This window comes from Conger conger, chromosome 10 (assembly GCF_963514075.1).
Source record: "Conger conger chromosome 10, fConCon1.1, whole genome shotgun sequence".
Lineage (NCBI taxonomy): Eukaryota > Metazoa > Chordata > Actinopteri > Anguilliformes > Congridae > Conger > Conger conger.
Window position 1 is genome coordinate 33928778 of NC_083769.1, and position 13331 is coordinate 33942108.

A 13331-nucleotide genomic window follows, 5' to 3' on the forward strand; every position below is an offset into this window, starting at 1 on the left:
CCGACAAGATGCCTCTGTACATTTCAGAATTAATTATCATTCTAATTAGCAGTTACATCATCAATTAAGACAAGTGACACAGTACCTGTGGTTAATTAGTGGCTCCTTATTACAGTGTAGCCTCTTAAGTTCTGTTCCTGAGGACGATAGCTACTGACACATCCACACCTGCCTCTTGAAGAGTGTTTGTGCTCTGCTGCTTATGTTGACAAAAGCCAATAACAGACTGCAAAGGCAGACTGCAAAAGCTGAGAATCAAATTTGTTTGGTATAAAAAAAGTGCAGTAATTTCTTCAAAGTGCTGTAATTTCTGCACAGTAAAACCAAAATGGAGAAAAATGACCTTTAATAAAATAGAATTGTTAGAATAGAATTGTTACTTTTACCACATGTGAATTGTTTGATTACAAATCTGAAATTGTTGTGTACAGAAATGTCTTTGTCCCAAACATTATGGAGCTCACTATTATTATTATTATTATTATTATTATTATTATTATTATTAAATGATTATATAATATTAGCTAATGTCAGACTTCTCCTATGGCTTGTTACAGCCTGAGGGATGTAGCGGGTGTAGTTACTGAATGCCCACAGAGGGAAACTAGTCCCCAACATAATCAGTTCCGCACCATTATTTTTACTGCAACCCTCATTAAGAGCAGTGGCTGTAGCACAACAATCGTAGGCCTTACCCTTATTTTAATATTTGTTTAAAGGAGGAATAAGATTATATTGGCTGAAGGAGGTTGTGTCTGTTGCCTGAAGGGGGAACACGGTAAATGGTTGTTATTTCATCAACTTAACTCTACCGAATATTGATGAAGCACTCATTGTGTTGTAAAACAGCTAATTATGTCATCAAAACACTTTTCTTTAACTTCCCTTGGGGAGCTGTTTGAATATCATATTGAGGGTTTCTTTATGCTGGTGACTGGATAATTAGACACATCCTGGTAAAATTGTTGGCCTGTCCAATCATTGCGTTTCACTGGGGTTGTTCGGTTGTGAAGCTGTATTGTGAAGGCAGATTTGCAGCATGCATTATTTCCTTTCTTTTTTCCCTTCTTTTTATGCAGTCCACCACACAATGCCATATTTTTTGGCTGTTATGCGAACAGTGACAGTGATTTTGATGGATCAATCGCTATGTTTAGTCACAATCTGAGGAGCTACATTTTCTATCGCATTCAGAAATTGAAACCATCTACCCTGAAGATGCAGATGGGGCTTGTAAGATGCATGCCTTACAAGCTACCCTGCCAATAAGTATTTACCGGTCTTAAATGAGCAGTGTTCATTTCCTAACTTGGAGAGGGATTTGTGTCTGTGCGAGTGTGTGCATGTGTTTGTGCGTCTGCCTGTCTGTCTGCCTATGCAACAACACATGTCTATGTAGGTATTCAATTAGCATAGGGTTCTCTAAATCCCCCCAGGCTCTCTCAATGGCCTTCTCAGGAAAGCAGGCTGGGAAAGGGAGAGACAGAGGGGCAGGATGTTTATTTTTATTTTCCCCTTCATTTCATTCACCACCAACCAACCTCCTCCCTCCCCTTTCCACTTCCCGTGTGCAAAAACAAAACCCGCCGCCCCCACTTTCAACCTAGTGAAGGGGCACTATCGTTTCACCACACACTAATTAAAACACTGACTACACCTCCCACCACTTCACCCGCCACTAAGCACACTAATTACATTTTATTTGTTTATTATTTACTGTATCGCCTTTAATTAAAAACGCAATCAGTTTTGGTGGAGGAATGCTTATTCCTCCCCCATTTCTTGTTTCATATTTATTCTTTTTGAAAATAATTTCCTTACTTCGTTTTTTTGCTAATCTTCAGCTACCAAGCAGGCACACGTGTGTGGAATGCACAGCCTCAGAATGTGCAGCTTGCACAAGACCGATCCAATTCACACGAATGTTTCTGTTTTCCCTGGAATTACTGTTCACACCCCGTGTGTTGAAATGAGATATTATAGGCCTTAAAGATTCAATTTGAGATCAGAGAGGCCCTAGTAATAAAGAGGAATGCCAATCAAGAAGGCCTCCAGCAGGCTTTAGTTAAATAAAATGCAAAGCCAAATAATTGTAATGGTGAGTGTAGATGGTTGTGGCTAGGTATACAGTGGGGGCCACTAGTGAAAATGCTTCCACTTTCCACGCATTATTTTCAGATTTAATACAAACTTTATATTATCAGCATCACAATTTGTGTGAAATGTTGAATCTTTGAAAAAATGACGTTAATTTCATAATTTCTTAGTATTTGGTATGTTCGCCTTTTGCTTTAATGACAATGTGCACTCAAGCTGGCGTGGACTCCTGTTACCCCAGCAGTTACACAGCAGCAGAAGTCAAAAAGATAGGTCTAATAAATACCTAATAAAGTGCTCACTGAGTGAATATTGTATTATACTATATTATATTATATTATATTATATTGTATTATATTATATTATATTATACCATTATATCATGTATGGTACAGGGTACAGAGCCTCACTTTAATTGTAAAGTTTTGTTGGGTGTGGATATAATTATCTGACCTGGAGCAAGTTTAGATGGGGAGACATGTTCATACTCATGGAACTTTAGCTGGGTAATACTGGAGTCTGTTGAGCAAAATCCAGCAGCTTCTGATATCTAAATATTCTATATTTTAAATACAGGCATAATGAAAATGATGATTATGATGATGATGATGATGATGATGATGATGATGATGATGTTGGGGGTGGTGATGACAATTATGTTTTATGAACATTTCTTTTAGGAAGCACTGGTGAAAAGGATAACTCTGAACGAAGTATGATGTAAACATTGTGCATATATTCAGTATTTGTGTATTATATTTATACTTAAAGCAGTGCCGTTTACTGTATGAATAATATGTTTTCTGTGCAGAGACATAAGGCTGGATTAATGTTGGCTATAATGTATAATTCCAGTCTGACAGCACTGAATTTCTGTGGAGCCACGTAGCTTGCCCTGAGTCAAACATAAATAATACCCATGAAGAATGATTTCACAGAACGATGCTCAATAAATCCAACAAATAATTGTTTCCTCTGCTACGTTTCCAGTCCCACTTCATAAAGGGCACGAAAGCGCTCGCTTCTAAATGTCTGAGAACATTGCCCTTGATAGATTACCTTTTAAAGATATCATTGGGATGGATTTTTCAAATGAAAGATGAGCCCAATAACATTTAGGGGCCACGTGAACTGCGGGTCTGCTTTTTTCCCGGAGGAGATTTTTCTTTTTATCAAAAGTCCGGACAAGTCAAGATGGGCACATGAAAAATAAAAAGGAATAAATCAAACAAAATTAGTCTGCTTGGCTTCCCTTATCTGGGAATGCTCATATTCTTCATGTGATAACATACAGGGGGAGAATAAATCCTGAAAAGCACTGCTTTGTTTTTCTCTGAGATTGTCCCCCTGACAGTAGAGGTGGTCTCTGTTAGCTAGCAGGCTGGTGATGGTGTCCTCATGCTGTCCAGTTGTTCGAGGTGTCCTTGGCTCTAGTGACGGGGATGAGGTGAATGAGGTGGGGATCATGTACCCACCCGTGCAGCCCAGCTCAGAAACACGCTGAAGGGCCAGTTGTTTGGGGTGCCCTTGGCACGCTGAAGGGCCACTTCACTCACCGTTCATCTCCACAGCTCCACAGGCATGACCGACGAACTCTTCCCAAACTTTTACACGTTCTCTTTTCTCTCCTCTCGCACAAATCCTGCACAATGTGAGATTGCAATGCGAGAGAGTGAGAGTTTTAACACGCCTTTATTGTAACACTACAATAAAACAACACAAGGCACAGAAAACCATCAACTCCCACAAATCACAAAGGAAAAGAAAAGAGAGAGAGAGTGGAAAGAGAGAGAGCCTGGCCATGCCGATGCCTGAGCATTCTTGGGTGACAGCTTACCTGCCGCTCATGGTTTGTGACTCCGGTTATCAAAGTGTAAATCGTTACCGTTTCAGTAGCAATGGACTGAGAGCCTGTTCCTCCGTATGTGGCTCTCACAGTGTGAATTTCACACACTGTGCCAAAAACTGCCACGGAAATTCACAATATCAAAGAGAATCGAAGAGCTCAGTTATTGAATGTCATCCTCCTCTAGCTCTACCATTCCTATGTATTATTGCTTGGGAAACAAGTGTACTTAATGGTATGAATAAGACTCCATGGGATCTTTGCAATGCTTGGGTAACAGAAGCGAATATATCTCTCTCTGGTACATTGCTATCTCTCTCTCTCCCTCTCATTTTTCTCTCCCCCCCTTTCTCCATCTCTCTCAGACTCTCTATACTTTTTTATCTGAGGACATGTTGCTTGGAGCTCCCAAGTTCAGACACTCCCCTTGGCGACAAGAGCAATTTATTTCACATCTGCTTGGCACCTCCAGTCATACTGTTGGCCATCAAAAGCTGTGTGTGTGTGTGTGTGTGTGTGTGTGTGTGTGTGTGTGTGTGTGAACGTGTGTGTGTGCATGTGCGTGTGTGTGTGAGTGCGTGTTTGTGTGCGTGTGGTATGAGGTGTGTGTGTGTGTGTGTGTGTGTGTGTGTGTGTGTGTGTGTGTGAGAGTGTGTCTGTGCGTGCGTGCGTGTGTGTGTGTGTGCGTGCCCATGTGACAGACAGTCATAAGCCGCTCACATTTCTGTGGATATTGTGAAAGTTTAGCCATGAAGGAGCATTTTATCATAATCATAAGACATCTATTAATGATATAATAGATGACCAGTATAGTAAATCACATCCCTATGTCCAGCATGAATCGGCTCCATTGTACGAGGATGCCTGGGTAAAATGTCTCCTAGGCCTGGTACAGATATAATCAATGCTAAAGACCTCCCTATAGATGTGTATGCACTTTGTATTTAACGTGTTTTCTCTTGGTCCCAGTGTAGGTAGAATGTAGTATTTACATTGTAAAGTCTCATGTGGGCTTTAATCACCACAGGTTGACTATTCCATTGCATGCGCATTCAGTTAATGTTTGTAGAAATTGAAGTGAAGCATTTTGCTGGAGGGTAGAACAACAGAGTCCCACCTGAGACTTCACACATCAGTCCTCGTGGTCCGGAAAGCAGGGCTCTGTGAGGGACATGGGTCAGCAGTAGGGTGCAGTGATCGAGGAAGCAGACAGATTCATTTCCCCCATGCACCACTGATGTTGTTCCCTCCGGCAACACTAAATTGCTTCAGTAGGAAACATATTCAGCTGCAGAAGTGGAGAATATGTAAAATTGCACCTTACGCGTGTGGTCCTGGCTCTGCTTACGCCCGGAATGTGCATGTTTGCCCTGGCCACATGCAGTAAGGCCTACCGCAGTGTGAGGTTGGTTCCAGTGTGTGTTATGAGCAGACGAGTTTGGGGCCAAGAAGGGCCCCTCCCCTCATTCGCTGACGAAGCTGACAGCTCATCAGAAAGGAGATCCATAATTGAAAATCCCGGGAAAAGAGGATAATGATCATTTATTTGTGTGAAATTTAAAGAAGTGCAGGGGAAAAAGCTCGCCTGGCGGTTCGGGAGCTTATCGAGCCACGGCTGGGCGGTTAATTAAATCAAAAGTCACACAAACACAGACTGGTGCTTTCCCCAGCTCAGCAGCTCCCAGTGCTCTGCGTTTAATCAGGCTGCCATTAAACTGCTGATTGCACCACACATCCTTTGACTTCTGCACAGCTATGAAATAATAATTGAAATTATTACCCTGCTGCATCAGTCAAAGAACACGGAGTCCATTTTGAGATGGGCAGAGTACGTTAAGAGAGAAAATCCCGGAGAAACCCGCTCAACAGGGATTCTTCTCAAAACAAACCGTCGGCCGAGGGAATAAGTACACGCCTCGGAAGTCGCTGCCGACCCCTTGAAAAATCACTTCCTTTAATTTGCGCGTGGGGTCACGTGGATCACTGTTACACAGCCCTTCATTCATCATTGTCTCTTAGTTTAATTTGCCCCAGCGCTCCCTGTGGATGGGGGTAACACGCTGAACGAGAGTGGCAGCTGAAAACGGCCCATGCCTCAATACGCTTTCAATGTGGCATACCAAGCCAAGCTGCAGTTTGTGTCACCTTGCCTAGGCTGGGCAGAACATCAGGGTTTATCATTAGAGGGAAAACGTAGGTGGCAATGAGGTGTGGTGGTTAATGAATCGCTGTTGTTACTATAGAGTTGTTTGATCGGTTCTTATGGGAGTACCACTGAATGAGGCATTTAACCTGAACTGATTAAGTGCAAAATGTGTGAAAATGTCTGGCCTATACAGTAACTCCCTTGTGATATGGGAATCTACTAAAAAATACATAAAATGATGGTCTGATTGTAGCAGTAACTGTCATTCCAGTACTGAGGGTCCTCCCCTTTTCCCAGCTCCTGTGATCCTGAATGAGCTGAACTGGACCCAGGCTTTGGAGAAGATTTTTATTGACAACAGCAGAGAGGATCCGTCGCTGCGTTGGCAGGTGTTTGGCAGTGCCACTGGTGTCACCAGATACTACCCAGGTATAGTACCACTCTGCTTCTGTCTATTCCCAGCATGCTTTGCAGGCCTTTAAGGACACCAGGCTGTCCCTGTAAACATAGCCATAGCGGTCTTTCCTGATGTCAGCTTGGTTGCACCTTGGCTAATTGATACTGAGATGGCGAATATACCATCTGACAGGTAATGAGTTGCCAGACCTCTGCAGCTGTGAGAGTACACATTTCAGTCCGGTCCCACTTCAGCTTCATGCAGTTTTTTGTCCCCTCTACAGCCACACCATGGAGAGCACCCAATAAGATCGACCTGTATGATGTGCGAAGGCGGCCATGGTAAGCCTTTCCCATTTCCTGTTTTCCTATTTTCTCACTGATTCAGAAAGTGTGTTGTTCAACACCGCAACACTTCCTACTCCCTGGGACTCCTAACCTAGTTAGCACACCCTCCTTTTCTCGTGCAGAAGCGTTTCTAAGGCTACGTGCTGAGTCTACATCACTATTTTGGCTGGAGCGTACGGAGAAGGGGCTGGCGGAAATTTGCCCTAATCCGTCAGTGTCACAAGGCAGGCTTGGAAGCAAGAGTATTATGAGTCTCCTTCTCTCTCCGTGTCTCTGCTCTGGGATAATGGCGCGGAGAGCGCTGTCACGGTGTAAGTACCTGTGTGTGCAGCTGGTCAGCGGGGCTCCGAGCGCGGAGCTTCTCCCGCCACAGCCCCAGCGGGCGGCGTGGGGCTGCAGCTCGGCTGACTAACCGGCTGTCAGGCAGAGGGCATTTCGGTGGCGAGGCCCAACCTCTGGGAATGTTTCATAACTGTGAGGTTGGCACTCCAGGGATCCTGAAATGGAGTCAGGCAGCCGTTTTTCACCTTGCGTCAGACACAGTTTCTCGCTATTCCATCTGCTGGTCCTGAAATGATAGGTGACTGTGCCTCATCTGATCCTCGACAGTTTCAGCTCAGAAAAATAAAAAGAATAAGTAGGCTAAAGCAACATCCACTGTTATTTTCCTGTAATGGAGTGTCTTTCAAGTCTGGGGTATCTAAAGAGTGTGGACAGCCGAAGAAAATGTGTATAAATGTATCGCACCCATATGCACTGGTGGCTTAATCTTAAGGCATTGCAATGCTGCATTGAGTTATTACCTTATGCTCTGTGGCATACAGCAGTTACATATAACTCAGCCGTCTCTGCATACAGCAGAGCCAGAGGCAACCATTGTGAGTTACAGGGGAAAAACATATGGGCAAGCCCAGCGTAGAGGATTAATCCCCTGAAATGTAGTGCGCCAAATTCTCTATGCCAAAGGCTCTTTCATTGGCTCTTTTCACAACTGCCGTTCATCTTCAAAAGGCAGCATTGCCTGATGCCAATGTTTGCTCAATGTAACATCAGTGCACAGGATGTAGCCATTTTGTGTTATCATTTGCACAACATAGTGTATATTCAATTTTATTTGTTTTTTAATTTACCATGCTATGCCCACAGCGTTGTTTCATGGTAGTAGCAAACAAAGACCTGCACTAGAAGGAATACAAACAGCATTTGTATTGGAAGACTACTTTGTTTGATAAATTACTAAGTTTATAAGTAGCACAGATAGTCAGCAGCCATTTTGATGAATATTCAATATCTTACACAGGGATTTGTTTGGTTTCTGCTACATATATTCAAAATGTGTTTTGAAATTGTGCTAAAATTATGTCTGTAGCTCCTTTATGCCTTTTTATTGGCATGGCTGTTTATGGCTCACTGTTGTAGCTTCTGATATTCAGTATAATAATTATAATTATAATAATAATCATCATCATCATCATCATAAACATGATGATTACCACAAGTATAATGAATAGATCTGTGAAAGAGGGATGGGTAAGTGTGGTTACTTCAGGGTAAACAGATGTTGAACTAGCAAGACAAACCAACCAACAAACGCGTATTACTAGTAAGACTACTAGTAATGCAAAAAATGAAAAAGGCATATTAAAGCAGTAGATGGAATAAGGATGGCAAAGTTTTCTTTACATTAGTCTATGTTCTCTCTCTCATTCTCTCTTCTTTCTCTCCTCTCTCATTCTCTTTTCTCTTTCTTTCTCTCTCTCTCATTCTCCCTTCTCTTTCTCTCTTGCATGGTAAAGGATGCTTCTAGGCTCAGGTGATTAATGTTTCTCTAATGGTCCCTCAGCAATCAGCAGCTGTTTGGAGCCCCCAGTCCAAGTCTCTCCTTCAGAGCATTAGAATAACTACCCCCCCCCCCCCCTCCCGCCGGATAGTTCTTATTTTCCCTTACGTGGCTGGAATGAGGGAGACGGGCTCTCCATAAGGGGAAAGTGCTGTTGTCATCTCCTCATTGTAGGGGTGTGTCTCTAGCTTTTGTATGCAGTGCACTCAGCAGACAGGGGATGTTTGGCTGAAACTAAAACAAAGGAAATTGATTCTGGTAAGACCTGTAATTCTGGTGGAAAAAAAAAAGAAAAATATATATTGAAGTGACTCAGAATAATCCAAAATGGTTCCCAAACTTTTGCGGAGGGCCCTTTTCCTTTTTATTTATAAATGGTAAAAAAAATAAAAAAGCTTTAGAATGAGCAGAAAGGTCTCATGTTTCACTCATTGACAGTTCAGGTTTTCTTTCAATCGTACCGATTTATTGTAACAGACATTTAAACCAGGGGTACCCAGATGTTTGCACCCTAGTTATGCAGCATTATTGATAAGCGTTGTGGTATTAAGGTGTTATGAATGACATAAGACCCACTTAACAGGAACTTACAGGGCGTGTTTATAATATACTGTCTCACAGTGTTATGTATGTATCACTAACAGATGGGGGTGAGGTTGAATCAGCAGTTCTCTACATTGTGCTGACCTGTTTCAGTGAGGTAAGGGTCAGTGAGGAGAGGGGAAGGGTCAGTGTGTTGAGTGGTGGAATCAGAGCGAGGAGCAGTGGGGTGTCTGTGGAGTCCCAGAGTCAGGGCGTAGAGCACAGGGGTTGTGCAGAGAGCAGAAATAGCAGCTTGACCTCTGGCTTGATACCACCGGTCCAGCAGAGAGACAGCTTTCATGGTCACATTACAGGAACCGAACCCTGAGGACTGCAATTAAAACAAGGCTGTGCACATAAGTGATCTATCGGAGATTACACACACCGACGGAGTACAGAGATTTGTGGACAGCCTTTTCTACATCAGTGTCAGAATATACTATACATCAATATAAATATCACTTACTGCAATTCACTAAAGCCTCTACGACAATGAATGCACAAGGGTGCGTGTTCTGACCAAGTTAATAGGACTAGTGAAAGAAAAGCTAGTCGTGAGTGTAAATTAGACTTCTGGAACTGGGGTAATGGGTTTACACCGAAGAGGCAAACAGCAGTTTACGTATCGTACAACAGCATACAGTACTGTGCAGGTATGGTGAACACAACTGATGTTACGCCATTATGTTGTAATTAGGATGCTAAAATTGTGACTGCAGAACCAGCAGATGTGTGCTGAAACAGGCTGTAATAGTGTGAGAGATGCTGCCATCCCTCTTAACACAGATCAGGTGCTTGTCTACACCTGTGTTTAAAACACAAACAGAGGCACATTGACTAGTTTGTGGCAGGCTAATTGTGGGTACCATGACAGCCCATGTTACATCTGAATCCAGTTGAACTGTGTGGAGGCCACTGGACATGATTGCTGTTCTCCTCCAGTGAATCTTGTTTCCCAACAGCCCAGCCAATCGCAACAATTTGGTTTGGCCAGAAAACTGATTCCATGTACTGTAGGAGTGTGGTTAATGTAGTATAGGAATGCACATTGCCTGTGCTTGAGATATGTTTTTAATATTTCTCACATATTTGAAACTGAGCTCTTTGCCTTTTACAAATGCTTACTGTCATGTTACATTGTACATGACTTCCTTCTGCCTTTTTGAAGGGTCTGTTGAGTGCAAAAACCCTTTTCATTGTTTTTCTGTGTCACGATTACTCACGGAGCCTCTGCTTTGCTGCAATAACAGTTTGGCTGTGACTGTGAATAAGTGAATATCTGCTTCGAAGACTCCTTTAAATAGTTCTGCACTGACACCCATGGAGTGGTTGCCAGGTCTGGCAATTCTGGAAAGAGCAGATTCTCCTTGGTCAGTGATTGTAAAACCAAAAATAGAAATGCTTGTGCGTGTGTGTGTGCACGTCTGTGTGTGTGTGTGTGTGTGTGTGTGTGTGTGTGTGTGCATGTTTGTGTGAAATATCTTCTCTTTTTTAGTGGTATACCTTGTACTGTGGTAGTCTGCCTCCCTAACCATCGCAAGAGTATAAACATACCCAGCCATGTATTGACACAATCAGTTGAACGCGTTTGTAAAATCCACAAAGATGTAGAAAATCCCCCACTGATGCCTGCATTCCTCTGCGTCTCCCTGAGAGTGAGTATAAAGAGATGCTAACAAGGTGGGAGCTGGCAGAGTAATTAAGTTTACACTTGCAGAACTATCCCTGGCGATTCTCCCACAGAAAGGATATCGCAGAAAACCTGTTGTAAATGTTGTAAATCTCAGAGAGAACAACTTGCCGCCAGTGATTGGATTGTTGCAGTGACAACATGACTTCATTCTGACACTTAAATTGGAGAGGACCATACATGTTTTTCTTTCTTTTTTTCTAATCTCTTTTAAACAGTCTGCACCTATTACACACAGATTAGGTGCTTTAACATTTAAAACAAATAGCATGAGGCTGATGGTTATATTGTCTGTGTAATACGGCCTTGTAAGTGATTTATTTAACATGTTTATTGATTTGTTATATTTCTGTCAATAACTAGTCAAGCTGAGATGCAGTAGCTGTCCATCTGTTTGAATTGCTCCAGTAAAAACCCCTGGGCAGGGTTGCCAGCTTTGGTCAGCTGGCTGGATTGAGATAGACATGTCAAAGATAGGTAGCCAATTGACAGTCTTTCTGTAATATTTTTGAACCAATGTCACTTTGTGCTGCCAGCTGATACATAATTGTTGAATAATTAGCTTAATCAGGGAGCGGCTTTGTTTTCCGTTGTGCTCTTTTTATTTGGCGTGAGATGTGTTTGGGTAGCGTGGCAGCGTGAGACAGAGCCTGAAAGTGTGTGTCTCACGCCAAATGCACCAATGTTGGCAACCGCGCCCCTGGGGATTATGCGCTGTTGCCTAGCAACAGCAAGAGAACCTGTTGCAGAGTGTCTGATGTTGGACCTGTGGCGAAACAGAGGCCCGGGTGTTAGGCCAGCCCCTTGGTTGTCGTGTGTGATTGTGGGGCGATGTTGTTTCTTGTAAATGCTACCAGTGAGTGGCCACTAGTGCAGTTCCAGCAGCTACTGATGGAATGAGATTTAGTTTAGTCAAACTGTCTGGTGTTGAGAGAGACAGGTTTTTTGAAATCCTGAAATCACACAGACGCACACACACACAAACTCACTCATACCATCGCATTATGAATTCTCTCCGAGAATGTATAAACTGTGGAAATATGAGACGAGTTTCAAAATGTTTGGGACGCCATAAAGGATGAATTGATAAAACAGATTGATGACCTTACAATTGCTTTAAAAAAATCACAAAGGATTTAATCAAAGATTTTATATGAGGATACAAATTGCAATGAAATCAATCAAAGGGCACATTAATATCACACCAGTGACAAATTGGCCCATATTTAATTCAGTGCCACTTCCATATCCAATGCATTTGTTGAACATAGTCTTCTTCTTCTGCTTGAATACCCAATGTTTCTACCCCTGCATTTCATCTTTGGAGACAGCTACATCACAACTGTGCAAATATTCTGAGGATAAGCAATTAGTTGTAAGGACTGCTATATATTTTGGGGATGTAAATGTTTCCATTAAAATACAACAATACAACAGCACAGCATCATAATGGTATGTTTGTCTTGTTTGTCTCTTCATCAAGGAACAGCACACCTCATATTGTAATTTATGAACAATTATTGTGATAATTCATATGTAAATATGATGTGCACCTGGTCCTATAAATTTCAACACATGGAAATTGCACATCATGTAGAAATCAAGCAAAAAGAATAAATACTGACTCCAACTCGCAGGCCGATTCTTGAGTCTTCAAACCAAACAGCCTGTTGGTTCCTGGTACCAGGTACCTTGAACTTTAAAATGCGATATACTTAACCAAATAATGTCAGATACTGTTTATATTAACAGATATATGAATCATTTCAATTGCGTGACTTGACGGACACTTCAACATTTCTTTTTTTATCTGTGGTCTTTGTCTTCCTAAATGACATGAAGGATTAAATACACATATGGATGAAACCTTCTTTGACAGCGATGCAGCATTATATTAAATATATGTAGTACATTGTCACATTGATGGACCTGCTTTCAGCGGCCTCCTGGTTGGTGGGTTGAGCTGAAGCTCACAGTGTCGACGCAGTGGCATAAGCTGTGGCTCTGAGTTCTGCAGGGTGGTCCACGTGTCGCCCGGAGAGTGATTCGGATTCATTACACCGGAGTGACTCCTCTACAGCTGAGAACTGGCAGTGTGCGCACCTGCTGCTCATGAGCTCAGCCGCTGGAATGCAGAGCAAAACGAATCTCTCGCCGATGCCATGTGCCTTCAGGGGCACGTGGATGTCTGAGCACTCCCGCGCTGACACAAGAATCATTTACTATAATTTACAATCAATTGCAACTCTTGTAATCATTTCAATCCCTTTTCCCTGCACTACGCAGAACCATTATTCAGTTTACTCACTCTGCTACAGTAAAACATTTCCCCATCAAGTGATTCATCACTTATACTGCTGCATACGGTTTGAGCTGCTGTGTCCAT

At 42.5% G+C, this 13331-nt stretch overlaps 1 protein-coding gene across 1 annotated transcript in view; it reads left to right on the plus strand.

Annotated features, from left to right (window-relative positions):
* The window catches only part of cacna2d2a (calcium channel, voltage-dependent, alpha 2/delta subunit 2a), a 245439-nt gene that overhangs the window by 175452 nt on the left and 56656 nt on the right, over nt 1–13331 (plus strand). Inside the window, 2 exon segments of the mRNA XM_061256915.1 lie at nt 6387–6518; nt 6770–6827. Of these exon segments, the coding sequence (XP_061112899.1) occupies nt 6387–6518; nt 6770–6827 (190 nt within the window).